This window comes from Panthera pardus, unplaced genomic scaffold, assembly GCF_024362965.1.
Source record: "Panthera pardus isolate Hobbes unplaced genomic scaffold, ASM2436296v1 HiC_scaffold_210, whole genome shotgun sequence".
NCBI classification, from domain to species: Eukaryota; Metazoa; Chordata; class Mammalia; order Carnivora; family Felidae; genus Panthera; species Panthera pardus.
In genome coordinates, this window is record NW_026526778.1 from 92101 (window position 1) to 119869 (window position 27769).

Below are 27769 nucleotides of genomic sequence, written 5' to 3' on the forward strand. Positions count from 1 at the left end.
TGAGAGACAGAAGTAGGTCCAGATCTCCCTGACTACAGAGCTCATTGGCTGAACTATTAATTTACATTTATTTCTATTTATTACACTTGCTTACACAATTAAAACTACCCTCACAACTTTTAACATTCACAAATCTTTCTGGAAGTTTGTACCAAAACAGTTCTTCCACAAATGATCTATACTGTTGTAATTTTATCATTTTATGGTTACACATATTACAATTAATGGCAGTTTCTGGTGTTAAAAAAGTTCTTGAAGAAAGTCATTTTTTAAAATTTTGTTTTCAGTATTGTTCAAGTTTTGGATAAGTTTAGTGTGTCACATTAACAGTTTTGAACATATACGTTTTTTCTTTTAAAATTTAATAATTTCTCAGAACTCCACAATAACCCCAAATAAAAGATCATTTGATAATAACACATCACCTTTTAATAAATAAGTATGTCACCAAATAAAAGTAATTTATTACAGGATAGTTCTATATGTGCTAAAACACAATTCCCCAATCAGAATACTCAACTTTTAACCAATAATGGATTTAAAACTTGTCAAAAACATTGGTGCAACATTTTCTTTCTAAGGCAGCATTTTAGTTTTAACCCAGTTATTCTAATAGTGTTGAAATGTTTCTGTGGAATCTGGCCTTATATTAATGAGGACAGTGTTATTCATGAATTCCTTTCTTCTTCACTAATCTATTGCTTTACATTTTTCCAACCAATACTACTGTGTCAAACAGAATATCAGAATAAAACCCATTTATTCTATCATGACACACTCCTTTAAAGCTCTTAGGAAATTAGTACCAGATTTCACATTGTTCAACTGCAAAAGAGTAGTATCACTTACCCCGCGCTCCACCCCGTGTGAGCAATCTTGTCCTTACATTACATACATTATTTATCAAGACCTTCAGTACAGTTTCATACAGCTCTGTGCCTGTCACGACTCAGCTGCAGACATGAATAGCCAAGAAGTCACTTATGCAGAACTTAATCTGATGAAAGACTCAAAGAGACAGCAAATGAAACCCAAGGGCACTAAAAGTTCCATTTCAGTAACTCAGCAGGAACTGCTCTATGCAGAGTTAAATCTTCAAGATGCTTCTCAGGATCTTCAAGGGAATGACAAGAATTATCACTGCAAAGGTAAAACATTTAATATGCACACAGTATAACTTTTCTAGGATGTGCAGTTAAGGTGCAGGGGTGTAGAGAATGAGCCGGGAATGATCTCATAGTTTTCATTTGTGAATATCAGAGCTTGGAGTTGGATAATGGTATTCTAATTGAAATCTAAAGACTAACTTTACTCAGCTATTGTAATTTGTAGTCTTTGACCAAAAGCTCATGGAGTATTACCTTTACTTAAAATGCAATCATATATTCTGGGAAAAGATTACGATGGTAGATATGGGCTTGGGGTCCAAGTGTTTATTTGTGACTCCCTGTGCATCTGTAGTTCTCTTATATGTAACTTTCCTAAATAATTATTTCCTTCCACCCTTTCTCAGTGTTTTCATTTCTCTTCTAAATATTTACTATTATTTCCAGGGAAGCTCATTGCTAGGATCCTGGGAATCATCTGCCTTGTCTTGATGTCCACTGTGGTAACAATAGTAGTTGTTACCCGTAAGTGTTTGAATGACTATTTGGGAACTTTTCATTTTAATGACTGTCAGTGCCTCAAAATGTCTCCTACTATTATGGAATAGAATTTCCATTTTAATGCATATGTGCTCTAAATGTGCAATGGTTATTCTGAATTTGTCAAAAATAAAAATAACAGAATAATTGCAGACAGCATTACACATGTGTTCAGATGTCATTACTCAAAGAGATGATCTAGGAGAAATGTTGTTGAGAAATATAAATTAATTCTTGAGATCGATTATGCCAAATACTATAAGAGATGGTGAGGTTTGGTTTTGTAGGCTTTCGAAATATTTTCTCCCTAATCATTACTTTATTAATTTTGCTTAGTAATATAAATTTTATTACAGTTTTCTAATTCTAAACAATACAGAAAGTTTTAAATTGAGAAACTCAAATCATTACGATGTATTTGGTTTAATATTAAATTTTTATGAGGCTTCATTTAGTTTTTTCAGCTACTGAAATACCAGAGCAGAAAAATTTGTCCCTGACAACAAAGATCCAGAAAGGTACAAAGTGATTTTCAAAATTCTAATATTAACATAGTTTCTATTTTATCTCTACCTTTGGCTGGGCAACAATGGTACTGGAGTTTTTGGAGGAAAATTAATTACAAAACTGGGTAATAATGGTTCAGAAATGATGATTATACGAGAGTATTACTTCTTAGGCAACAATATGAAGAGATACTCATTTAAAATTGCCATACCCATTGTTGCCAATTTCCTCAAATTTTCTTCTGGTATAACATGATGAGAGATAAATCATTTTACTATTCTAAAAAAGTGGCTTTGTTCAGTGATCTCAGGACATGCTGAGATGGATATTTTTGTGTGTTTGCTTTATATGGACACATAAGTTAGGGAATGAGAAGCTGACCATTCTCTCTGTGTGTACATGAGCATATTTTGTTTTATTTATATGGGTCTGTGAGGGTGCATAAATATGTACGCATGTATATCCATATACAAGTATGTAAATTTACTAGAATTTGTTAGTGTTCAAAATGCTTTTGGGTAATATCTCATAATCTTTCTCCAGCACATCACTGTGGTTGTCCCAAAGAGTGGTTTGTGTATTCCAACAATTGCTATTACATTAGCACTGAGAGAAAATCATGGAATGAGAGTTTTATGTCCTGTGCTTCTAAGAACTCTAACCTGCTGTACATAGATGATGAAGAAGAAATGGTAAGATTTCAAATATTCCAGATTTTATTAATAGCTTGTCAGTTAATATAATATTTGTAGAGTTCATTCATAGCTTTGTACATATTTATAGTTTATTTTAAAGTCTGTTAATATTACCTAGTTTGACTCTATGATATTTTATTTATATTTTTATATTTTAAGGTACGCTTGATAATTTCCACTTCTTGCTTTTCATAGAAAATTGTGCTTCTATAAATGCTCTTTTGCCAGAAATAAACTTTGCTATTTAATTTTACCACACATCAGGCCTTTGTCAGCCCTGCCAATTTCAATATTATGAAATATCTTCGCTTATTTTTGGACTTTATGTCAATGGAATCATGCGGTATGAATTTTTATGTGTGTTTCCCTTCGCCCTCATGTGTGTGTAATCCATCTATGCTATCACATTTGTCTATAGTTTGTGAATTTTCACTGCTGTCTTATATGAATATGATATTTTAAAATCTATTCTCAGATACAACTTTAGTTTACTTTTAATATGTGGTGAGGGCACTATGAAGAATTATTTTATGGAAAGCCTTTTTGGGGCACCTAGTTGACTCAGTCAGTAGAGCATGCGACTCTTGATTTTGGGGTTCTAAGTCCAAGACCTACACTGTGTATAGGGATTACATAAAAATAAAACCTTAAAAAAAGAAAAGCCTTTACTGTATCTTTTTTACATATTACTTTGTAATTATAATAATATATATGAGGCATAACTATATAGTATATAATATGTTTAGGCATGTCAATATTATATTTATCACAATAAAATAATAATGTAGAAATATAACACTATCATGGTATTTATGAGTAATCATAACACATTTTCCTCTAAGCATTAGAATGAAACTTCACCTTCACAGGTATGTGTGTATTTCAATTTATTAGATTATTACAACATTTTTCTAGCTTATTGCGTGAATACATGTTGTACCAAATGGGTTCTTGATCCAAAACGTAGTAGTCTGACAAAATTAATATAATAAGCTCTGAATGTTTCATAACAGTACCATTTTCTGGGCTGTAACTCATTAGGATTGTTTCTTTTGTGTTAGTGAGAAGTGCTCAAGTGTGTCCCTTGTCCATTTCTTCTAGATGGTGTCTTCTTTTCCCTTTTTAGAAGTCCTTGTCATATTTTAGATAAGAGCTCTTTTTTGAGTTTTAAGATGCAAATGGATCTTTGACTCTTGTGACTTGCATGTTTACTCTTTTAATGACCAAAATTTATTAATGTCACTATAATTCAATTTATCATTTTGGGCATTGGTGCTTGTTTGGGACCCATTTCAGAAATTAGTTAGAGTTCATGAATATAATTTCCTATATGACTTTCTAGGATTTGTTGATTTATTTATTAACTTTTAACTAAGGTTTATGATCCATTTGTGATGCTGTATTTGTGATGCTGTGAGATAAAAGTGAAGGTTATACTTTTCTACATCACTACGTAATTGATGGAACAAAATTTGTAACAAAGTAGATTCTTTACTTTACATTTAATTTTTATAGAGTTATATATGTAAGTATATAAGCTCTAATATGCTTTATAAGATAGTAATCTATTATATATCTTTATAAAATTATATATACATATAATCACAACTACACAGTCTATCACAACCCACAGCAGCTTAAGTAAAATGTAGAGCCTTACTTTTCTTTATGTCCCTCTACTGTGTCCCATTTACAATAGAATTGTCTTAAATATTTCTGTATTTATGCTGAGAATCACATGGATGTTATAATTTTGCTTCAACTGATAAGTTTGCTTCAAATATCAAACAATTTAGAAAACACAAGAGATGAAGGAAAATCCGTCCATTAAGCCTAATGGTAGTTTTATTCTTTCTTTTGTTCCCTCTTTCTTCCTGATGATCCAGGACTCCTTTTATCATTTAATTTCTGTTAAGATAATTCCCTTTAGCAGTTCTTTCAGAGCGGATCTGGTGGTGGTACATTTTCTTAGTTTTCCTTTATTGGAGAATCTCTTGATTTCCCCTGCAAGCCTGAGTTATATTTTTATTGGATAGTCAATGGTTTTGGATTGGAATAATGCAGTTAGTATCAAAAACTTTTCTGTCTTTCCAGCATGCCTTTTCCCCGTTATTTTGACTGGAGAGAAAAAATTTTGGGGGGATTTTTGTGTGTACCTGTTGTGTCTGTGATTTGCTGGCCTCTCAGGCACCAGTCTGGGATATGTGAGGTGAAAAGAAATTCCAGGGAGCTGACCTCCCTGTCATTCCTCGTTTTTCCAGGGCTGGGATCTGCCAGCTTTCTCATTACCTTTCTAAATCTTCTTATGTTGTCTTATTATGTATAATGTCCAGGGGTTCTAGCTATATTTAGTGGGATGAATAGGGAAAAGTCTATCCTCTACATTTTTCCAAAACAGGAAGTCTGGTCTGTGGTGGTTTTAATTTGAATGTTCCTAAGGCAAACAGTTTTGAGCATCTTTTCCTGTACTCATTTGCCAATCTTCTATGTTTCTTGGTGATGTAATTCATGAAATATTTGATTATATTTAATTTTTGTTATTTGCATTTTGAGAATTCTTTATGTAATCTGGCGGCAAGTCTTTTATTAGATGTATGATTTGCAGTTATGTCCTTCAAGTCTGTGATTTTTCTTTGTCTTCAAAAAGCAGAAGTCATTTATTTTGATGAAGTATACTTCATCAATTTGTTCTTCTTTGGATCATGCTTCTGGAATTCTGTCTAAAAAGTCTATCTAGGGGCGCCTGGGTGGCTCAGTTGGTTAAGCGTCCGACTTCGGCTCAGGTCATGATCTCGCAGTCTGTGGGTTCGAGCCCCGCGTCGGGCTCTGTGCTGACAGCTCAGAGCCCGGAGCCTGTTTCGGATTCTGTGTCTCCCTCTCTCTCTGACCCTCCCCTGTTCATGCTCTCTCTCTGTCTCAAAAATAAATAAACGTTAAAAAAAAAATTAAAAAAAACAAAAATAAAAAATAAAATGTCTATCTAAAAACTAAAAGAAGTGTATAGTTTACTCTTAGGTTTACAATCAGTTTGGAGCATTTTTGTATGGAGCTTAGGGCATGTAATTATTAATATTATTTGATAGTTATTTCCACAGCGTTTGTTGACAAGACTATACTTTCTCCAGTGAATGACTATGCATCTTTGTTGAAATCTGCATTCCCTATATGTGTGGATATAAATTTTCACCTTCTAATCTGTTTCATTAATCTAGTTATGTATTATTTTTAACTTTTTTAACGTTTATTTATTATTGAGAGACAGAGAGAGGCAGAGCATGAGCATAGGTGGTGGTGGTGGGGGGGCGGGCCGAGAGAGGAGGAGACACAGAATCTGAAACAGGCTCCAGGCTCTGAGCTGTTAGCACAGAGCCTGATGCGGGGCTTGAACCCACAAACTGTGAGATCATGACCCCAGCCGAAGTTGGACGCTTAACCAACTGAGCCACCCAGGCGCCCCTAGTTATGTATTTTTATTTCAATTTCCTGTTTAAAAAGCTATTTTTTTAAAAAATACATATATATTAATTTTGCTTTGTTGTCTTGACTACTCTAGATATTTGAGTGGTATTTTCTCTTATTTTTATTTTTTAAAAGTTATTTTTTCAAATAAGAATATTAGTTTTATCAAATGCCTTCTGCAACAGCGAAGTCATTTTTTTTTGCAATGTATTAAATTTCAGTTAGTTAACATATAGTGTAATATTAGATTCAGATGTAGAATTTAGTGATTCATCACTTACAATATGCAGTGCTCATCACAAGTACCCTCCTTAATACCCATCACCCATTTAACCTATCTCCTCCCCCATGCCCCTCCAGTAATCATCACTCTGTTCTATTTAAGAGTCTGTTTTCTACTTTGTCTCTCCTCTTTCTCCCCTAAATTCATCTGTTTTTTTCTTAAATTCCACATGTGAGTAAAAGCATACGGTATATGGTAAGTGTCTTTCTCTGTATGACTTATCTTAGCATAATAGTCTCTAGCTCCATCCACATCATTACAAACGGCAAAAATTCATTCATTTTTTATGTTTTGGCTGAGTAGTATTCCATTATATATATGTAACACCTCTTCTTTATCCATTCATCAGTCGATAGACATTTGGGCACTTTCCATAATTTGGCTATTGTTGATAATGCTGCTATAAACATTGGGTTGCATGTATTCCTTCATATCTATATTTTTTAACCTTTGGGTCAATACTTAGAGATGCAATTGCTGGATTGTAGGGTAGTTCTCTTTTTAACTTTTTCAGGAACCTCCATATTGTTTTCCAGAGTGTCTGCACCAGTTTGCATTCCCACCAACAGTGCTAGAGCGTCCCCCTTTCTATGCATCCACACTAACATTTGTTGTTTCCTGTGTGGTTCATTTTAGCTGTTCTACCTGGTGTGAGGTGATATCTCATTGTAATATTCCCCGATGGTGAGTGATGTTGAGCATTTTTTTCATGTGTCTATTAGCTAGCCATCTGTATGTCTTCTGTGAAAAAACGTCTATTCATGTTTTCTGCCCATTTTTTCACTTGATTATTTGTTTTTTGGGTGTTCAGTTTTATAAGTTCTCTATAGATTTTGGATACTCAGCCTTTATCAGATGTAATTTGCAAATATCTTCTCTTATTCCAAAGATTGACTTTTAGTTTGGTTGATTGCTTCCTTCTCTATGCAGAAGTTTTTTATCTTGATGAAGTCCCAATAGTTCATTTTTGATTTTGTTTCCTATGCCTCAGAAGATATATCTAATAAGAAGTTGCTATGGCTGATGTGAAAGAGGTTATTGACTGTGTTCTCCTCTAGGATTTTGATAGTTTTCTGTCTCACATTTAGACCTTCTATCCATTTTGAATTTATTTTTTTTGTATGGTGTAAAAAACTCATCCTGTTTTTGTTTTTTTTTTGCATGTTTCTGTTCAGTTTTCTCAACACCATTTGTTGAAGAGACCATCCTCTTTCCATTGGATATTTTTTCCTGCTTTATCAAAGATTAGTTGACCATATAGTTGTGGGTCATTTCTGAGTTTTCTATTCTGTTCTATTGATCTGTCTATTTTTGTGCCAATGCCATACTGTCTTGATCGCTACGGCTTTGTAATACATCTTAAAGACAAAAATTGTGATGCCTCCAGCTTTGTTTTTCTTTTTCAAGATTGATTTGGCTATTCGGGGTCTTTTGTGGTTCCATACAAATTTTAAGATTGGTCTACCTCTTTGAAAACTGCTATTGGTATTTTGATAAGGATTGTATTAAATTTGTATATTGCTTTGGACAGTATAGACATTTTAACAATATTTTTTCTCCCAATCCATGATCATGGAATGTTTTTTTCATTTATTTGTGTCACCTTCTAATTTCTTTCATTACTGTTTCAGAGTTTTTAAGTACAGAGCTTTCACCTGGTTGGTTACGCTTATTCCTAAGTATCTTATGGTTTGGGGTGCAATTTTATATGGGATTGATTCTTTAATTTCTCTTTCTGATGCTTTAGTTTTGGTGTATAGAAATGCAACTGAATTCTGTACATTGATTTTGTATCCTGCAACTTACTGAATTCATGTGTTAGTTCCAGCAACTTTTTGGTGGGGTCTTCTGGGTTTTCTGTATAGGGTATCATGTAGTGAAAATTTGACTTCTCTCTTGCTGATTTGGATCCTTCTTATTTCTTTTTGTTGTCTGATTGTTGAGGCTAGGACTTCCAGTACTATGTTAAATAACAATGGTGAGAGTGGACATTCCCTGTCTTATTCCTGACTGTAGAGGAAGAGCTCCCAGTTTTTCCCCACTGACGATAATATCAGCTGTGGGTTTTTTGTATATGGCCTTTATTATGTTGAGGCATATTCCCTCTATCCCTGCTTTGTTGATGGTTATTATGTTGAGTCATCATGGCTGGATGTTGTATTTTGCCAAATGCTTTTTCTGCATCTATTGGAAGGATCATAAGGTTCTTAGCCTTTCTTTTATTAATGTGCTGTATCACATTGATTGATTTACAAATAATGTACCACTATTGTAGTCCACGAATACATCTTACCTGATCATAGTAAATGATTATTCTAATGTACTATTGGATTCAACAAGCCAGTAGTTTGTTGAGAATTTTTGCATTCATGTTCATCTAGGATATAGGTCCATACTTCTCTTTATTGGTGGGGTGTTTGTCCGGTTTTAGAATCAGGGTAATGCTGGCCTCATAGAATGAGTTTGGAAGTGTTCCTTCCGTTTCTATTTTTTGGAATAATTTGAGAAAAATAAGCATCAACTCTTCTTTAAATGTTTGATAGAATTTTTAAACATATTTGCATATTTTCATAATATTCTCATATAATTTTACTGAAGTATTATATACATACAGATGAAAACACATGTCATTCATGCCAACAGATGGCAGAATTTTCAAGTGTCACTGTCACATGGAATGAGGAAATGAATTTTACCAGCACTGCAAAATACCCCTTTCATGTCCTTTTCTTCATTAAAGAGCACATTATATAAATGAAATCATACTATGTGTATACTTTATATTTGGCTTTTTTAGGTAAAGCTAAACTCGTGAGACCCATCCCTATAATTGCATGAATTTGTAATTTCTCGACACTTCCTTGCTGTTCTATTGTCTGATTCTGCTACAACGTATTTTTCCATTCTATTGATGATGCCCTTGGAATTTGGGGTATTGTTCCATTTGAGGCTACCACGAGTTCTTCTACTATTCATATTTTAGCATCAGCTTTCAAATATATATATGTTTATCATTTCTTCCTTCCTACTATGACTTTAATTAACTTCCATATCCATCTATATCTATATCCAATCTATATCTATATAATGTCATTATACATATCATATCTTCATAACCATTTATCTGTTGGAAGACACTTCGTTTGTTTTCGTATCTTGGCTACTGTAAGTAATGTTGTATTGAGCATGGCTGTGCAGAGATCCCTTTGAGATACTGACTTCAGTTCCTTTTAATAGATACCAAGAGTGAGATTACTGGATCATTTGATAGTTCTATTTTTAATTTTTTGAAAAACCACTATACTATTTTCCATTGTGGCTGCACCAATTTACACTCCCACCTGAATTTTTCCCATTCTTCACATTCTACCAATATCTTTCCTCTTTGTGATAAAAGTCATCTGAACAGATGTGAGGTGATTATCTCATTACTTTATGCTCACTGATTTGTATTTCCCCGAAGAGTCATTTGTTGGGCACCTTTTCATGTACCTACTGGCCATTTATATGTCTACAGAAAAACGTCTACTCAGATCCGTTCCCCATTTTAAAAATTGGATTAGTTTCTTTTTTGTTATACTGTTGGAATGGTTCTTTTTATATGTTGGAAATTAGTCCCTTGTCAGATGTATGGTTTGCAATTACATTCTCTCATTCAATACATTGTATTTTCAGCTTATTGATTGTTCCCTTTGCCGTGCAAAAGCTCTTTATTTCAATGTAGCCTCACTTTTTATTTTATTTTTTGGTGCCTGTGCTTGTGGTGACATATTCTAGACATTATTGCCTGGACCACTGTCAAGGATCATTTTCCTTTTGTCTGTACCAGTGATTGCATACTTTCATACATTTTTATGTTATGATTTTTTTGGTTGCTGTTTCAGTTTGAAGAATTCCCTTTAGCATTTCTATGGGATAGAGGTCTAGTACTTATGATGCATGGCTTTAACAGATCACCAGGGGAGTCCTGTTGCTGTAATCCTGTGACTGACACCTACGGCTAGAGTAGAAACTGATCCAATCCACCATCCCCTGGGATGGTGGGAAGTTCTTTATCTCTCCTGTATTTTGGAATGATAGCTTTGCTGAGTAAGGTATTCTTGGTTGACAGTTATTTTTTGCCTTTGATCACTTTGAAAATAGTATCCCAAATTCTGGGGAAGAGGCAGAGTAAGAAGGTCCTAAACTCACCTCATCTCATGGACAAAACTAGATAACACCCACATAACTGTAAATAACCTAGAAAATGACCCAAATACTTACAGAACAGACTCTGAACAGCTGAATGTAGAAAAGAGGACACATCCAAGAGCGTAGAAAGTCCAAAGATCCAGTCACAAGCTAGGCAGACCCTCAGGACCGTGCATGAGAAGAGGGGATGCCATGGGTGTGGAGAGAGGAGAAGAAAAGGCCCTCACACAAAGCACCCCAGACATGGGGAACACACTCAGAGAAGATGAATTTCCATTACATTTGGCTTCAAAAACCAGAGGGGTCTTATTTTGTGAGTTCTTATAATCAACCTGGCTTAACACATGGAAATTTATTTATTTTTTAAGACTTTATTTAAATCCAAGTTAGTTAACGTTTAGTGATGTGTATATATATATATATATATATATATATATATTCACTAAAAGTGAAATATATATATATTTCACTTTTAGTGAATATATATATATATATATATATATATATATATATATAAAATCAGCATTTTTTGTATCCTTTGGATAGATACCTACTAGTGAAATTGCAGGGTTGTAGGGTAGCTCTATTTTTTGTTTTTGTTTTTGTTTTTTGAGGAAACTCCATACTGTTTTCCAGAGTGCCTGCCACCAGCAGTGCCAAAGGAGTCCCCTTTCTTTGCATACTCACCAACAGCTGTTGTTTCCTGAGTTGTTAATTCTAGCCATTCTGACAAGCATGAGGTGGTATCTTATTGTGGTTTTGATTTGTATTTCCCTGATGATGAGTGATGTTGAGTATCTTTGTGTCTGTTTGCCATCTGGATGTCTTCTTTGGAAAAGCATTCATGTCTTTTGCCCATTTCTTCACTGGATTACTTGTTTTTGGGAGGTGTTGAATTTGGTAAGTTCTTTAAAATTTTGGATACTAGCCCTTTATCTGATATGTCATTTGCAAATATTTTTTCCCATTCTATCAGTTTCCTTTTATTTTTGTTGATGGTTTCCTTCGCTGTGCAGAAGTTTTTATTTTGATGAGGTCCCAATAGTTCATTTTTGCTCTTGTTTCCCTTGCCTCTGGGGACATGTATAGTAGGAAATTGCTGTGGGTGAGGTCAAAGAGGTTACTGTCTGTTTTCTCCTCTAGGGTTTTGATGGTTTCTTGTCTTACATTCAGTTCTTTCATTTATTTTGTGTTTATTTTTATGTATGGTGTAAGAAAGTGGTCCAGATTCATTCTTCTGCATGTCGCTATCCAGTTTTCCCAATACCATTTGCTGAAGAGACTTTTTTCCATTGGATATTCTTTCCTTCTTTGTCAAAGATTAGTCGGCCGTACATTTGTGGGTCCATTTCTGGATTGTCTATTCTGTTTCATTGATCTCAGTGTCTGTTTTTGTGCCAGTACCATACCATCTTGATAATTACAGCTTTGTAATTCAGCTTGAAGTGTGGAATTGTGGTGCCTCCAGCTTTGGTTTTCTTTTTCAGGATTACTTTGGCTACTTGGGGTCTTTTGTGGTTTCATACAAATTTTAGAACTGTTTGTTCTAGCTCTGTGAAGAATGCTGGTGTTATTTTGATAGGGATTGCATTGAATGTGTAGATTGCTTTGGGTATTATCGACAATTTTTCCATTTCTTTGTGTCTTCTTCAATTTCTTTCATAAACTTTCTATAGTTTTCAGCATACAGATCTTTTACCTCTTTCGTTAGGTTTATTCCTAGATATTTTATGGTTTTCGGGGCAATTATAAATGGGATCAATTCCTTGATTTCTCTTTCTGCTGCTTCATTAAGGGTGTATAGAAGTGCAACTGATTTCTGTACATTGATTTTTATAACCTGCAATTCCTTAACAATTCCTTAATCTGTTCTAGCAGGTTTTGGGTTGAGTCTTTGGGTTTTCCACACAGAGTATCCTGTTGTCTGTAAAGAGTGAAGGTTTGACTTCTTCCTTGCTGATTTGGATGGCTTTTATTTCTTCTTGTTGTCTGATCACTGAGGTTAGAACTTCCAACACTACGTCGAACAGTGGTGGTGATAGTAGACATCCTTGTTGTATTCCTGACTTTAGGAGGAAGGCTCTCGGTTTTTCCCCACTGAGGATGATATTAGCTGTGGGCCTCTCATATATGACCTTTATGGCCTTGAGGTATGTCGTTTTTATTCTTACTCCTTTGAGAGTTTTCCTCGAGGAAGAGTGCTGCCTTTTGTCTCATGCTTTTCTGCTCCTATTGAGAGGACTGGGTTGTTCTGAATCTTTCTTTGATTAATGTGAACACCTGCATCTTTAAAACCGAGTAGTTGTAGCTCTGGGAGAGCCCAGAGAGCATAGAACACTTATTCTTCACCCTTAAAGAGACAGCACAACAAAAACATGAATTGAAAAACACCGGGGATATACAAGAAAGAGATATATTTACTAATCTCAGAGCGTGTGCTGGAGGGCAGGGATCTTTAGGATTCTTTTCCAAGAACAAAGGAGCTGTCTGGTGCCATCTCCCTCTCTTGCTCTCTAGCATAGTGACCAAGACACCTGTGAGAATCAGTGCTTTACCAATGATCTCCACCCAACTTGATAACACAGTATGTTACTTCTGTGCTACCCTGGAAACACACCTATTCTGCCAAGCCCCTCCCCAGGTCTCTTCCCACAGCAGACTTGAGTAAGCCTTGTTAATACCATGTTCCTTGCCTCACATTCTCCTTTGAATCTGCCCCTTTCAACATGCCCTTGGCCAGAGCCCATCCAAAGTGGTGTCACAAGCCTGGTAGTAGGCAAGCGGCCACAACAGGGGCCAGCACCACTCCAGAGGTTTCCTGCCCTGGAAGACAAGGGAACGTACCACACATCCAGGTCCAAATGTGGCCCAGTAGAGGGCTGGAGTCTGATATCTAGTCTGACTGCATGCACTGCTCACAAAACTTCTCCTAGAACAACATAGGGATGATGCCTTGCCATTCTGTGCTACCGAATCTTTGGCAAATGCCTGGTCTGACTCAACTCAAGCTCAAGGAAGCCCCAGGGTGTCCCACTAATAATACTGGAACCAAACTCTGCTCCCAACAGACTCAGAGAATCATTGCAGATGACTGGAGTGAAAGCAATAGCAGCTCAGGCACAACAGTGGGGCTCGCACAACACACAGGAGACACCCCTGTAATGCCAGGTTCTTCTGAACAAGTGACATTGCATAGCAGGGCTCTACAGGAGCTCTTCTTCATAAAGCTGCTACTTTCAAGAACAGGGATGTAGCTGCCTTTCCTAACACACAGAAATAGACACAGAGTTAGGCAAAATGTGGAGAGAGAGGAATGTTTCAGTGAAAGAATAGGACAAAATCACAGCAAAATATGTAAACGAAACATTGATAAGTAGTATGTTTGATAGAGAATTTAAAGCAATGGCCATAAAGATACTCACTGAATTTGAGAAAAGAGTGGAAGACCTCGGCGAGACCCTCAACGGAGAAAGAAAAAATACACAATAACTGAAATTAAAAGTAAACCAGAAGGAGTAAATAGTTGACTAAAGGAAGTAGAACACATCAGCAACCTGGAGTACAGAGTAATGGAAAGCAACCCAACTGATCCTGAGAAAGAAGAAAATAATAACAATAAATGAAAATAGAACAAGGAAGTTTGGAGACACCATCAAATGTAATAACATTTGCTTTATAGAGATCCTAGAAGGAGAAGAGAGAGAAAAGGTGGTAGAATATTTATTTGAAGAAATAAGAGGTGGAGTAAGTTAACTTAAGGAGATCTACACCAAGACACATAGCAATTAAAATGACAAAAAGTAGGGTCAAGAGAGAATATTGAAAGCATCACGAGAAAGGAAAACAGTTACATACAACAGAGACACCATAAGGCTATTGGCTGCTTTTTCACCAGAAACTTTGCTGGCCAGAAGGGAACCGCATGATACATGTAGAGTGCTGAATGAAAAAAAAAATCTGCAATGAGGAATACTTTTTCCAACAAAGCTATCATTCAGAACAGAAGGAGAGATAGAGTTTCCCAGATAAACAAAAGTTAAAGGAATTAACGACCACTAAACCATCCCTTCAAGAAACGTTAACAAGGACTTTTTGAGTGGAAAGGTAAGACCACAAGGAGGACTAAGAAAAACAGGAAGCACAAAAGCACTAAAATTAAGTATATCCATAAAAATCTGGCAAGGGATTCACAAAATAAAAGGATATAAAGTATGACACCATACACCTAAAATGTGTGGTGGGAGAGCAGTAAGAATGGGTTCAAAAGAGACTATCAACATAACATAGACTGCTATAATATGCAGAAGATGTTAACATAAACCTAATGGTAACCAGAAATCAAAAACCAGTAATAGATATGTAAGAATAAAGATAAAGGAATCCAAATATGTCATTAAAGAAAGCTAGGAAACCATGAGAGAAAAGAGCAAGAGAAGAAAAGAACGGAATAGAATGGCAAAAACAACCATAAAATAGGTAACAAAATGACAATAATTACATACCTGTCAATAAGTACGTTGAATGTAAATGAACTAAATGCTCCATCAAAAGACACAGGGTGATGGAACGGATAAAAAAGCGAGACCCATGTATATGTGCCTTCAAGACACTCACTTCAGAGCTAAAAACACATGAAAATGAAAGTGAAAGGATGGAAAAGCATTTATCATGCAAATGGAAGCTAAAAGAAAGCCAGGGTAGCAATACTCATTTCAGACAAGATAGACTTTAAAACAGATTGTAACAAGAGACAAAGAATGACACTCTATAATCATCCAACAAAAAGATAAAACAATTATAAATATTTATGCAACCAACATGGGAGCACCCAAATACATAAAGAAATTAGTAGCAAACTACAAGGAAGTAACTGATAGAAATACAATAATAGTAAGGGACTTCAACTCCCCAGTTATACCAATGCATACATCATCCAAACAGAATATCAACAAGGAAACAGTGGCTTTGAATGACACACTGGAACAGATGGATTTACCAGGTATATTCAGAACATTCCACCCTAAAAGAGCAGAACACACATTCTTTTCAAGTGCAGATGGACCATTCTCCAGAATAGGCCACAAAGCAAGACTCAGCAAACTGAAAAACACTGAAGTCATACCATGCATCTTTTCTGACCACAATGCTCTAAAATTAGAAATCAGCCACAAGAAAAAAATATGGAATGAACACAAAAACATGAAAGTTAAATTTCATGCTACTAAACAGTAAATGGGACAACTAAGAAATCAAAGAGGAAATAAAAAAATAAATAGAGGCAAATGAAACTGAAAACACAACAGTGTAAAGTGTTCGGGATACAGCAAAAGCTCTTTTTTTTTTTTTAATTTTTTTTTCAACGTTTTTTATTTATTTTTGGGACAGAGAGAGACAGAGCATGAACGGGGGAGGGGCAGAGAGAGAGGGAGACACAGATCATGCTACTAAACAGTAAATGGGACAACTAAGAAATCAAAGAGGAAATAAAAAAATAAATAGAGGCAAATGAAACTGAAAACACAACAGTGTAAAGTGTTTGGGATACAGCAAAAGCTCTTTTTTTTTTTTAATTTTTTTTTCAACGTTTTTTATTTGTTTTTGGGACAGAGAGAGACAGAGCATGAACAGGGGAGGGGCAGAGAGAGAGGGAGACACAGAATTGGAAACAGGCTCCAGGCTCCGAGCCATCAGCCCAGAGCCTGACGCGGGGTTTGAACTCACAGACCGCGAGATCGTGACCTGGCTGAAGTTGGACGCTTAACCAACTGCGCCACCCCGGCGCCCCTAGCAAAAGCTCTTTAACAGGAAAGTTTATTGCAATACAGGCCCACATCAAGAAGAAGAAAAATCACAAATAAACATCGAAAACTTACACTTAAGGAGCTAGAAAAAGAAACAAAAACAAAGGAAAAACCAGAAAAGGAATGTAAATAATAAAGATTAGAGCAGAAATAAATGATATAGAAAGTAAACAAAGAATAGAACAGATCAATGAAATCCAGAGCTGGTTCTTTGAAAAGATTAAAAAAAACCTTGATAATCTTCTAACCAGATTCACTGAGAGAGAGAGAGAGAGAGAGAGAGAGAGAGAGGAATCAAATAAAATTAGAACTGAAAGAGGAGAAATAACTACTGACACCACAGAAATACAAAGGATTGTAAAAGAACATTATATGCCAACAAACTGGACAAGCTAAAAATAATGGATGAATTCCTAGAAACATATAACCTCCCAAAACTGAACATGAAGAAATAGAAAATTGAACAGACTGATTACCAACAATGAAATTGAAGAGTAACAAAAGACTTCCAGGACCAGATGGCTTCACAGGTGAATTTACCAAACACTTAAAGAAGAGTTAATGCTTATTCTTCTCTAACCATTCTAAAAAATAGAAGTGGAAGGAGAGCTTCCAGATTCATTCCATGAGGCTAGCATTACCCTGGCACCAAAACCAGATAAAGACACTAGAAAAACAACAACAACAACAACAAAAACAAAACCCAGAACTACAGCCTATTATCTCTGATGAACCCAGATGCAAAAATCCTCAATAAAATATTAGCAAACTAGATCCAACAATACACTAAAAAATTATTCACACTAATCAAGTGGAATTTATTGCTGGAATGCAAATATTCAGTATTTTTAAATCAATCAGTGTGATGCATTACATCAACAAGAGAAAAAATAAAACCCATATCATCACTTTAATAGCTGGAGAAAAACCATTTGACAAGTACAACATCCATTTTTGTTAAAAATCCTTAACAAAGTAGGTTTACAGGGAACATACCTCAATATAATAAAGGCCATATATGAAAATCCACAGCGGGCATCATCCTCAATGGTGAAAAACTAAAAGCTTTCCTCCTAAGGTCAGGAATAAGAAAAGGTTGCCCACTCTCACAATCTTATTCAAAATAGTACTGGAAATCCTAGCCACGGCAATCAGACAACACAAAGAAATAAAAGATATCCAATTGGTAAGGAAGAAGTAAAACTATTTGCAGATGACATCATACCTCTATTTAGAAAACCCATGAGACTCCACCAAAAAATTGTTAGACCTGATACGTGGATTCAGTAAAATGGCAGGACACAAAAATCAATATGCAGAAATCTGTTGCATTTCTATACACCAACAATGAAGTAGCAGAAAGAAAAATTAAGAAAACAATCTCAGTCAGTTGGGCATCCAACTTCGGCTCAGGTCATGATCTTGCAGTGGGTGGGTTGGAGCCCCGCATCGGCTCTGAGCTCAGAGCCTCAAGCCTCCTTCAAATTCTGTGTCTCCTCTCTCTGCCCTTCCCATGCTCATGCTCTGTCTCACTCTGTCTCTCAATAATAAATAAACATAGAAAAAAATTTAAAAAAAAGAAAACAATCTCATTTGAAAGTGCACGAAAAATTACCTAGGAATAAGTTAAACCAAGAAGGTAAAAGACATGTACTCTGAAACTGTAAATCATTGATGAAGGAAATGAAAGACAACACAAATGGAAAATCATTCTATGCTCATGAATTGGAAGAACAAATGTTGTTAAAATGTGCATGCTATCCAGAGAAATCTACAGATTTAACGTAATCCATATAAAAATACCAACAGCATTTTTTCACAGAACCAGAACAAAGGATCCTAAAATTTGTATGGAACCACAAAAGATGCCCAATAACCAAAGCAATCTTGAAAAAGAAGAGCATCACTGGAGGTATCAAAATTCCAAATTTCAAGATGCACTACAAAGCTGTCATAATCAAAATAGTGTGATATTGGCACAAAAATAGATGCAGAGATCAATGGAACAGAATAGAGAGCCCAGAAATAAACCCAGAAGTATATGGTCAATTCATCTTTGACAAAAGAGGCAAGAATATGCAATGGGAAAAAGTCTCCTAAACAAATAGTGCTGGGAAAACTGGACAGCTACATGCAAAACAACGCTAACTAATGTGGATGTAAATTTTAAAAAATAAAAAATAAAATTAAAATTAAAAAAAAAAAACCAATGAAATTGGACCACTTTTTTGCACCATACAGAAAAATAAACTCAAAATGGATTGAGGACCTACATGTGAGAGCTGAAACCATAAAAATCCTAGAAGAGAGGGGAGCCTGGGTGGCTCAGTCGGTTAAGCATCCGACTTCAGCTCAGGTCACGATCTCGCAGTCCGCGAGTTCGAGCCCCCCGTCCGGCTCTGGGCTGATGGCTCAGAGCCTGGATCCTGCTTCCGATTCTGTGTTTCCCTCTCTCTCTGCCCCTCCCCCGTTCATGGTGTGTCTCTCTCTGTTTCAAAAATAAATAAACCTTAAAAAAAATCCTAGAAGAGGGCAGAGGCAGTAATTTCACTGATCTTGTCCACAGCATCATTTTTGTAGATATGCTTCCTGAAGCAAAGTAAACTATTTGGATTAAATCAAAATAAAAAAGCTTCTGCATAACAAAGGAAATAACCAAATTGAAACACAGCATACTATATGGGAGAAGATATTTGCAAATGACATATCCAACAAAGGGTTGGTTAGTATCCAAAATACATGAAGAACATATACAACTCAACACCAAAAAAAAAAAAAAAAAAGCAAAAAACCAATAAAACCCTCCAAATACTCCAATTAAAGTATGGGTAGAAGACATGAACAGATATTTCTCCAAAGAAGAAACACAGATGGCCAATAGATACATGAAAAGATGCTCGACAGCACTGATCATCAAGGAGATGCAAATCATAACTACTATGAGATATCATGTCACATCTGTCAAAATGGCTAAAATAAAAAAAAAAACACAAGAAACAGCAAGTGTTGGCAAGGATGTGGAGATAAAGGAACGCTTGTGCATGACTGTGAATGAAAAGTGATGCAGCCTACTGTGGAAACAGTATTGATATTCCTTAAAAAAATTAAAAATAGAACTCTCCTATGATCTATAATTCCACTACTGAATATTTATTCACAGAATATAAAAACATTAATTTGAAAAGGTATAGACACCATTGCAATGTGTTTATTGCAATGGAATATTTCTCAGGCATAAAAAGTAATGAATCTTGTTATTTGAAAAAACTTGGAAGGATCTAAAGAGTATAATGCAAAGTGAAATAAGACAGTCAGAGAAAGACAAAGACCGTATGATTTTACATATATGTGGAATTTAAGAAGCAAAACATATGAACCAGGAAACAAAGAGACAAACCAAAAACAAACTCTCACTACGGAGAACTTACCAGAAGGGAAGTAAGTAAACGGGATTAAGACTATACTTATGATGAGCAATGAGAAACATATAGAGATGTTTAATCACTTTATTACATACCTGAAACTAATAAAACACTATAGTATGTTAGCTGTACTGCAAGTAAAAAGAAGAAAGAAGAAAAAGAAAACATTCTACCCTCTCTGGGCTTGTGCATGGGAGAAGGTTTGGCTGAAGTGACCCTTCTTGGCATGCTGGCACTCCAAGCAGTATTGGAGCCATAGTGCTAGGAACAAGTGCAAATGGAACTTCCACGGTGTAGGGTCCTGGGCAGTTTCACTTGCTGTCACACTGGAACTGATGGCTACGGTGGAGGCATGTGCCGATATCCGAGGGATACTGTAATTACATCTCAGGGGATAGATAGTCACTGTGACTCTGGCTGGTGAAGCAAATGCCTCAGTGACACAAGTTCTGGGATTATGAGGTTCAGGGATGCTTGGGCACAGAGGCAGGGTGTAGTAGTCCAGGGACAAGGTGGCAGTCTGGGAATGCTTGAAACTTTTGCATATGCATTAATGATAATAGCTTATTCAATTTACGCCATTTCAGTTTACGGATGATTTCATAAAAGCGCTCTACTTTCAGATAGGGACGGAAACCTGTATGTACTTCTGAAACAGTGCTGAAGCCAGCTAATACTGGTTTCTGACCACTAATTATGCATATCTTTTTCAACACCGTGCTCATGATTTCACATTGGTGACTTGAACCTTTCACAGTGACTGTGCACCACAGAAATCAACAAGTGCTAACAAAATAAGGTTTTCTTTCCTCTCTGATGTGCTCAATTACCAGCACAAGGTTGTATCCATATATGGTATAGACCCAACCATACAGGGCTTTAATTGTGGTTTTAAATAATCTTACCTCTTAAAAAATTGAGAGAAGCAAACACACACAGAGACTTTTAAATTTACCCACATATTTACCATTTCTATTGATCTTTTTTCCTTCTTGTGGACACCATCCCTTCTCATCTACTTTTAGCTTGAAAAACATTTACGGAGAACAGGTCTGCTAAGAAACTCCGTTAGGTCGTCATGCACCTTCTGTTTTGAAAGACTGTTTTGCTGAATTTGGAACGTTTCTGTGACAAGCTTTCTTTGTCATGTTTTGCTTTGTTGTGGGTTTTTTTTTTTTTTTGAGGGGTTTTGGTTTGTGTCTTGTTTTTTTGTTTTTCCAGCACATTCAGCTCTTTGGTTTTGACCTTCCCTGTTTTTATTCTTCATGGTTTCTGATGAGAACTTCTCTATTAATCATATTATTAGTTGTAATTAAATGTAATTAGTAGTTTTTTCCTTGCTGCTTTCAAGATCCCCTCTTTCTGTTTGTTTGCTTTTTATTTTATTTTTAATTGTGGTAAAAAAAGTAATAGAAAATTTACCATATTACCCATTTATATAAAAAATAAACTTTATTTCTGAGAGAAATTTTAGGGTCATATCAAAGCTGAGAGAAGGCACACAGGTTTCCTATATACCCCTACTGTCTACACATGCATAGACTCTCCCATTGTTAATATCTCCTACCTTAGGGTTACACTTGCTACAACTGATGAAAGTACATTGACACATCTTTATCACCGAAAGACTATAGTTTAAATTAAGGTTTACTCTTGATTATGTACATTTTATGAGATTGGAGAGATGTGTAAAGACTTTTATCATCCATTACATATTTATATAATATAGGCTCACTGCCCTAAAAATCCTCTGTCCTTCATCTATTATCAATCCTTCCCTTCTTGCTCAGCTCTGGCAACCACTGATCTTTTTACTGTTTCCATAGTTTTATTTTATTTTTTTTCCAGGACATCATATAGTTGGAATCACACAATGTCTCACATCTTATCCACTACACTTTAACAGTTTCATGCATCTTACCCAACTCTAAGCATACAGTTCATGAGTGCTGACTGTATTCACATCGTTGTCCAACAGATGTCTAGAACTTTCACCTTGCAAAACTGGAACTCCATACTCAATGGACATAATGAACTTCTCTACTTTCCCCTGAACCCTTAGCAATCACCATTCTACTTGCTGTTTCCATCAGTTTGACTGCTTTAGATACTTCCTAGAAGTGGAATCGTATTCTTGTGTGTGTGTGTGACTGGCTTATTTCACTCAGCATGATGTCCTGGAATTTCAACCATGTTGTAGCATGTGATAGGATTTCCTTCCTTTTTAAGGCTGAATAATAATATTACACTGCTCTGTGTATACTGTGGTTTTTTTTTTCTCCTTTCTTCCATCAGTGGACATTTGGGCTGCTTCTACTGGTTGACTTTTGTGAATAATGCTGCAGTGAGATGGGTGTGCAGGTATCTCTTTGAGATCTTGTTTTCAATTCTTTTAGAAAATTTCCTACACGTGGGATTGCTGATTCATAGGGCAATTCTATTCTTAATTTTTGGAGGGAGCTTTATACTGTTTTACATAATAGCTGACCAATTTGCTTTCCCAATGACAATGTGCCAGGGTCCTCTTTTTCCACCTCCTTTTTTCCTAAATAGTATCCATCCTAGTAAGTATGAGGTGATATCTCACTATGGTTTTGATTTGAATTTTTCTGACAATCAGTGATATTGAACACTTTTACATATGCTTTTTGACCATTTGTATATTTTCTAATGTCTATTTAATTCCTTTAACCATTTCTTTTAAAATTTTTTTTAATGTTTTATTTATTTTTGAGGCAGAGAGAGACAGAGCATGAACGGGGGAGGGGCAGAGAGAGAGGGAGACACAGAATCCGAAGCAGGCTCCAGGCTCTGAGCCATCAGCCCAGAGCCCGACGTGGGGCTCGAACTCACGGACTGTGAGATCCGTGACCTGAGCCGAAGTCGGACGCCCAACCGACTAAGCCACCCAGGCACCCCTACCCATTTCTTATTTGGGTTATTGGGTTTTTGTTTTTATTAGTGACATTGTATTCCTTATATATTTTGGATATAAATCTTTGTTTTGATATATGATTTGCAAGCATTTTTCCACTCTATCTTTCATTCTGTGGATCACGTCCTTTGATGCAAAGAAATGTTTTAATTTGATGTAGCCCATTTGTCTACAATGGTCTTTTCCTTTGTAGTCTGTGCTTTTGGTGTCATATCCAAGAAGTCATTGTCAAATAAAATTTTATGTACTTCCCCCATGTTTTCTCCAAGGAATTTGATAGTTTTACATCTTATGTTTGTGTGTTTAGTCCATTTTTAAAAAAATTATTAAAAATTTTATTAAAATTTTTTTAATGTTTATTTATTTTTGAGAGAGAGAGAGTGTGAGCAGGGGAGGGGCAAAGAGAGAAGGAGACACAGAATCTGAAGCGGGCTCCAGGCTCTGAGCTGTCAGCACAGAGCCCTACATGGGGCTCAAATTCACAAACTGTGAGATCATGACCTGAGCTGAAGTCAGATGCTTAACCGATTGAGCCAAGCAGGTGCTTTGTGTTTAGCCCGATTTTTTAAAAAAGTTTATTTATTTATTTTGTGTGTGTGGGAGAGAGAGTGCACACAAAATTGGGGGAGGGGCAGACAGAGAGGGAGAGAGAATCCCAAGCAGGCTCTTGCACTGTCAGTGTGGAGCCCGATGTGGGTTCGAACTCATGAACTACGAGATCATGACCAGAGCTGGGGTCAGATGCTTAAACTGACTGAGCCACCCAGGTGTCCCGATGTTTAGTCCATGTTGAATGAACTTTGATGGGGCATAAACCTAAGCATCCACCTTCATTCTTTTGTGTGTGGGTAGTCAGTTTCCTGGCACCATGTGTGAACGATACTACCCTTTCCATATTGAATGGTCTTCTCACCCTTATCAAAAATGATTAGCCTGACTACACATGGGTTTGTGTCTGGATGTATTTTTAAGTTATTGTTTCCATGGGGGATTAAGGGCCTGGGGCTTCCTATTGTTTTGTGTTGCTGGTGTCATTCCCCCTCTAATCTGAACACAGATCAGATCTGGATCTAATCTGTGGATTTTGTGGTAGATAATGTGGTTTAAGTCTGCTGGAGGTGGGAGATATGCCACCCATTCCCTGATTTTCACACTGACTTAAGTCACCTCATAATCCACCCTGTTCCCTCAGGCTTATTTTTTTGTCTGTGTTCGCAAGTGACACTTAATGGTCACTTAATGGTCATTCCATTATCATGTCGTGAGATGTGGGTTTCTTGTGCTCATTCTGTTAGTAGTTTGCTGAGCCACTGGGTTCCACAAATATTTTTAAAATGCTATTTAAGAAGTTATTCTTTCACTGTGTGTTAATATTGCTTTTCTGTTTGTTTGTTTGTTTGTTTTTTTTCTTCTGCTTTTATCTGCCTTTGATTTTATTCAGACCCATGCTGGTTTTCTGATTATTGAAGATCTCTGAACTCTGTTATTTTTTCTCTCTCATTCTATGGGATGAATAAATTCTGTTACCCCTTCTTCAGTTTCATCAAGTTTTTCTTTTGCATCTCCAATTTTCTATAGAGCCAATTGAGTGAAATTTTCATTTCAGGTATTTATAAACTCAGAATTTCTCTGTGTTTTTTTCACATAGTTTCATTTTTCTACTGATATTTCCTAGTTGTTATGTTGCTGCCATATTTTCATTTAATTATTTGAACATAGTTTCCTTTATAACTTACAAATATTCATAAATGTTACTTTAAAATACTTTTTTTTTTCAGTAATTCTAACATCTTTCCCAGGAAAAGTTTCTATTGACTTTAGTATGGAAGACATTTTCTGGTTTCTTTGCACGTTTTAAATTTTTTTTAGGTACACATTTCTGATAATGTAGTTTAGTAAACATGCATTGTATTTCATTTTTCTTAGATTTCTTATTTTTGGAGCTTGCATAGCTTTTACTGCAAAATCAGTTTTTCCTAATTCTTATCGTTTGTTTGTTTGTTTATTTGTAGCCTATTTTCCTAGGGATTGCCCTTGTGATTTTGCAGCTTAGATGTCAACCACTAATTTTTTAAAGGTTGTGTTCAAATATTGCAAATCAGTAAGGCTTCCACCCTCTTCCATGTGATGGATGTGCAGGTGTATGTGTATGTGTGTGGGGAGGGGTGGGGAGTGTGTGTGGGAGGGGAGTGCTCATAACTTTACTGTCAATTCTCAAGTCTCAGCTTTCGCTTTTATCTGGGTCTCCTCTACATGTGGGCGCATTTTCCCCATCAGCTAAAAGTGTGTAGAGAGCTAATATCATCTCTTCTGTTGTACTTTTCCCTTCAATATCCTCCCATTTTACTTACTGGGGGCCTTGAGCTCAGATAAAGGAAAGTGTGAGTTTCCCTCATTCATTATCAAGCAAACTCACCACTTTGAGCTGAAAAAGCAATGGTTATTTCATCCCCTTCCCCACTCTTACTCATGTCTGCCCTTGAGGCAACTGCACCATGATTTTTTCAGTCTTCCCAAATTGTAAATAGTACAATTCTTTAAAAAAATTTTTTTTTAGTGTTTATTTTTAAGAGACAGAGCTTGAGTGGGGAAGGGTCAGAGGGAGATACAGAATCTGAAACAGGCTCCAGGCTCTGAGCTGTCAGCACAGAGCTCAACGCGGGGCTTGAGCTCATGAACCGTGAGATTGTGACCTGAGACGAAGTCAGACGCTCAACCCACTGAGTCACCCGGGTGCCCCATAAATAGTACAATTCTTTTTTTTTTTATTAAATTGTTTTTAATGTTTATTTATTTTTGAGAGGGTGAGAGAGAGGCAGAGCATGAGCAGGGGAGGGGCAGAGAGAGGGAGACACAGAACAAGAAGCAGGCTCCAGGCTCCGAGCTGTCAGCACAGAGCCTGACGCGGGGCTCGAACTCATGGACCGGGAGAACATGACCTGGGCTGAAGCCGGATGCTCAACTGACTGAGCCACCCAGGCGCCCCAATAGTACAATTCTTTTTGATCACTGCACTAGGGTGGGTAGGTGGAGAGGCATGGGAGCAGTCCTAGGCAAGAAGATTACAAAGGTACTTCTTACTTGAATCTCTAGGAGTTTTTAAAATAATAAATATTTCACAAGTTATTATTATTAACCTCAGGACAATTGTCAGAACCCCAAATTATTATCCATGGCAGTGTGTCTTCTTCACTTAGTCCTACTAAGATATCTTTACAATGGGTTCAGTGCATAGCACTGTATTACAATTTGAAAGATTCTATAAAGTCACAAAGAATGAGCTTGACTTGTTACTACAAACTTCACATGAGTATAAGAGCTTTGATGTAACTTCTAATAAAATTTGTTCTCTCATAGTATATGTTGGACTTCTTCATTCGTTCTTCATGGTGTAGAGTCTCCCAGACAAGAAATAATAGTTCATGGCTGTGGCCCAAAGGCTTAACTTTCCTTTCCAAACCGTAAGTTTCTTCACAACTCCTTTATTTTACGCCTCAAAGAATTTGTCATAGGAAAAAAAAAAAAAAAAGCTTTAATGGAACAACTTTATTTATTTATTTATTTATTTATTTATTTATTTATTTATTTATTTTTAACACAGAGAAAGACAGAGCTTGAACAGGGGAGGGTCAGAGGGAGGGAGACACAGAATCTGAAGCAGGCTCCAGGCTCCCAGCTGTCAGCACAGAGCCCGACGGGGGGCTCGAACTCACGGAGTGTGAGATCATGACCTGAGCTGAAGTCGGATGCTTAACCGACTGAGCCACCCAGGCGCCCCTTAATGGAACAACTTTAGAAACACCATTGTTGAAGTGTTTCCATAGAAAAATAATATGGAAAATATTCAGATTTAGATACGTAACTCTTAGTCCAAATGGATTGCATGTTCATTAAGATTTAAAATTATGTATTACCAAGATTAATTAGATATTATTTTCTATATTTCAGGTTGTCAGTATCTTCAGAATGGGACCACAATTGTACATTTTTATACGTTCAGGCCAAAAAAATTTTAACTGAATCCTGCTTAGAAATAAAAACATATATTTGTAAGCACAAGGCACTTCAACCTACCTAAATCTGATATAATGCTGCTTCACCATCTATAAAGAACATATTTCTCATTTCTTCAAGCCATATGATTATTTTCTTAGAGTTATTTTTTTAAGATTTTATTTTTTACAACAGTTTTGGGTTCACAGCAAAATTAAGAGAATCGTACAGAGATTTCCCATAACCCTCCAGTATGCACATATGCATGCCGTCTCCCATCATCAACATCACTCATTAGAATGCTTTACTTGTTACCAAGGATTCATCTTCATTGATATATCATAATCACCCAAGGTCCAAAGAGTACCTGAGGTTTTACCCTTAGGGTTGTAGAATTATTTTTAAATCTTTATATTAACATAAAAAATATATACTCAGGAACATATCATCTATTTCTTAAACTTTTGTTATTTATTAAAATAAATTACATATACATTATAAATGATAATATCAAGCATTGTTATGATAAAGCCCTTGGTAGGGTGAAAAAGCCCACTCATATTTCCAAATTAATTGATTTGTTCTAGCCCTAAAGGGGCTGCATGTGAAGGCTGAACGACCCAGAGTGGCAAGGTTATCAGTCAGTGTTGAGGCAGGAGACAGAAACCAGGAGAAGTTTGATATAAAGAATTATTAACTATATGGGAAAGCCTAGCATGAGGGGATGAAACAAAGTTATAAGAATACCTTAGGCTTAAAGGAAAGTACCGAAAGGAGGGATCACTGGGAAGCCAGGTCCGCTCTCTGAAGATGGGATTTAGATGTCATCGAGGACAA

At 36.1% G+C, this 27769-nt stretch overlaps 1 protein-coding gene across 1 annotated transcript; it reads left to right on the forward strand.

The window, feature by feature from the left end:
- Positions 1-902: 902 nt before the first annotated feature.
- On the forward strand, positions 903-27072 carry LOC128778997 (NKG2-A/NKG2-B type II integral membrane protein-like). Its single transcript, XM_053909524.1, has 6 exons — positions 903-1148; positions 1554-1631; positions 2111-2164; positions 2697-2845; positions 26297-26400; positions 26888-27072. The coding sequence occupies exons 1-6, from the start codon at positions 962-964 to the stop codon at positions 27015-27017; spliced, it is 702 nt and encodes a 233-aa protein (XP_053765499.1). The 5' UTR covers positions 903-961; the 3' UTR covers positions 27018-27072.
- The last annotated feature ends 697 nt before the right edge of the window (positions 27073-27769 follow it).

Excerpts from the sequence above, each read along its gene's own strand:
- LOC128778997 (XM_053909524.1), top strand. The coding sequence starts at position 962 with ATGAATAGCCAAGAAGTCACTTATGCAGAACTTAATCTGATGAAAGAC. Across the intron at positions 1,149-1,553 it reads CAAGAATTATCACTGCAAAG|GGAAGCTCATTGCTAGGATC; the intron begins GTAAAACATTTA and ends TATTATTTCCAG. Across the intron at positions 2,846-26,296 it reads TAGATGATGAAGAAGAAATG|TATATGTTGGACTTCTTCAT; the intron begins GTAAGATTTCAA and ends GTTCTCTCATAG.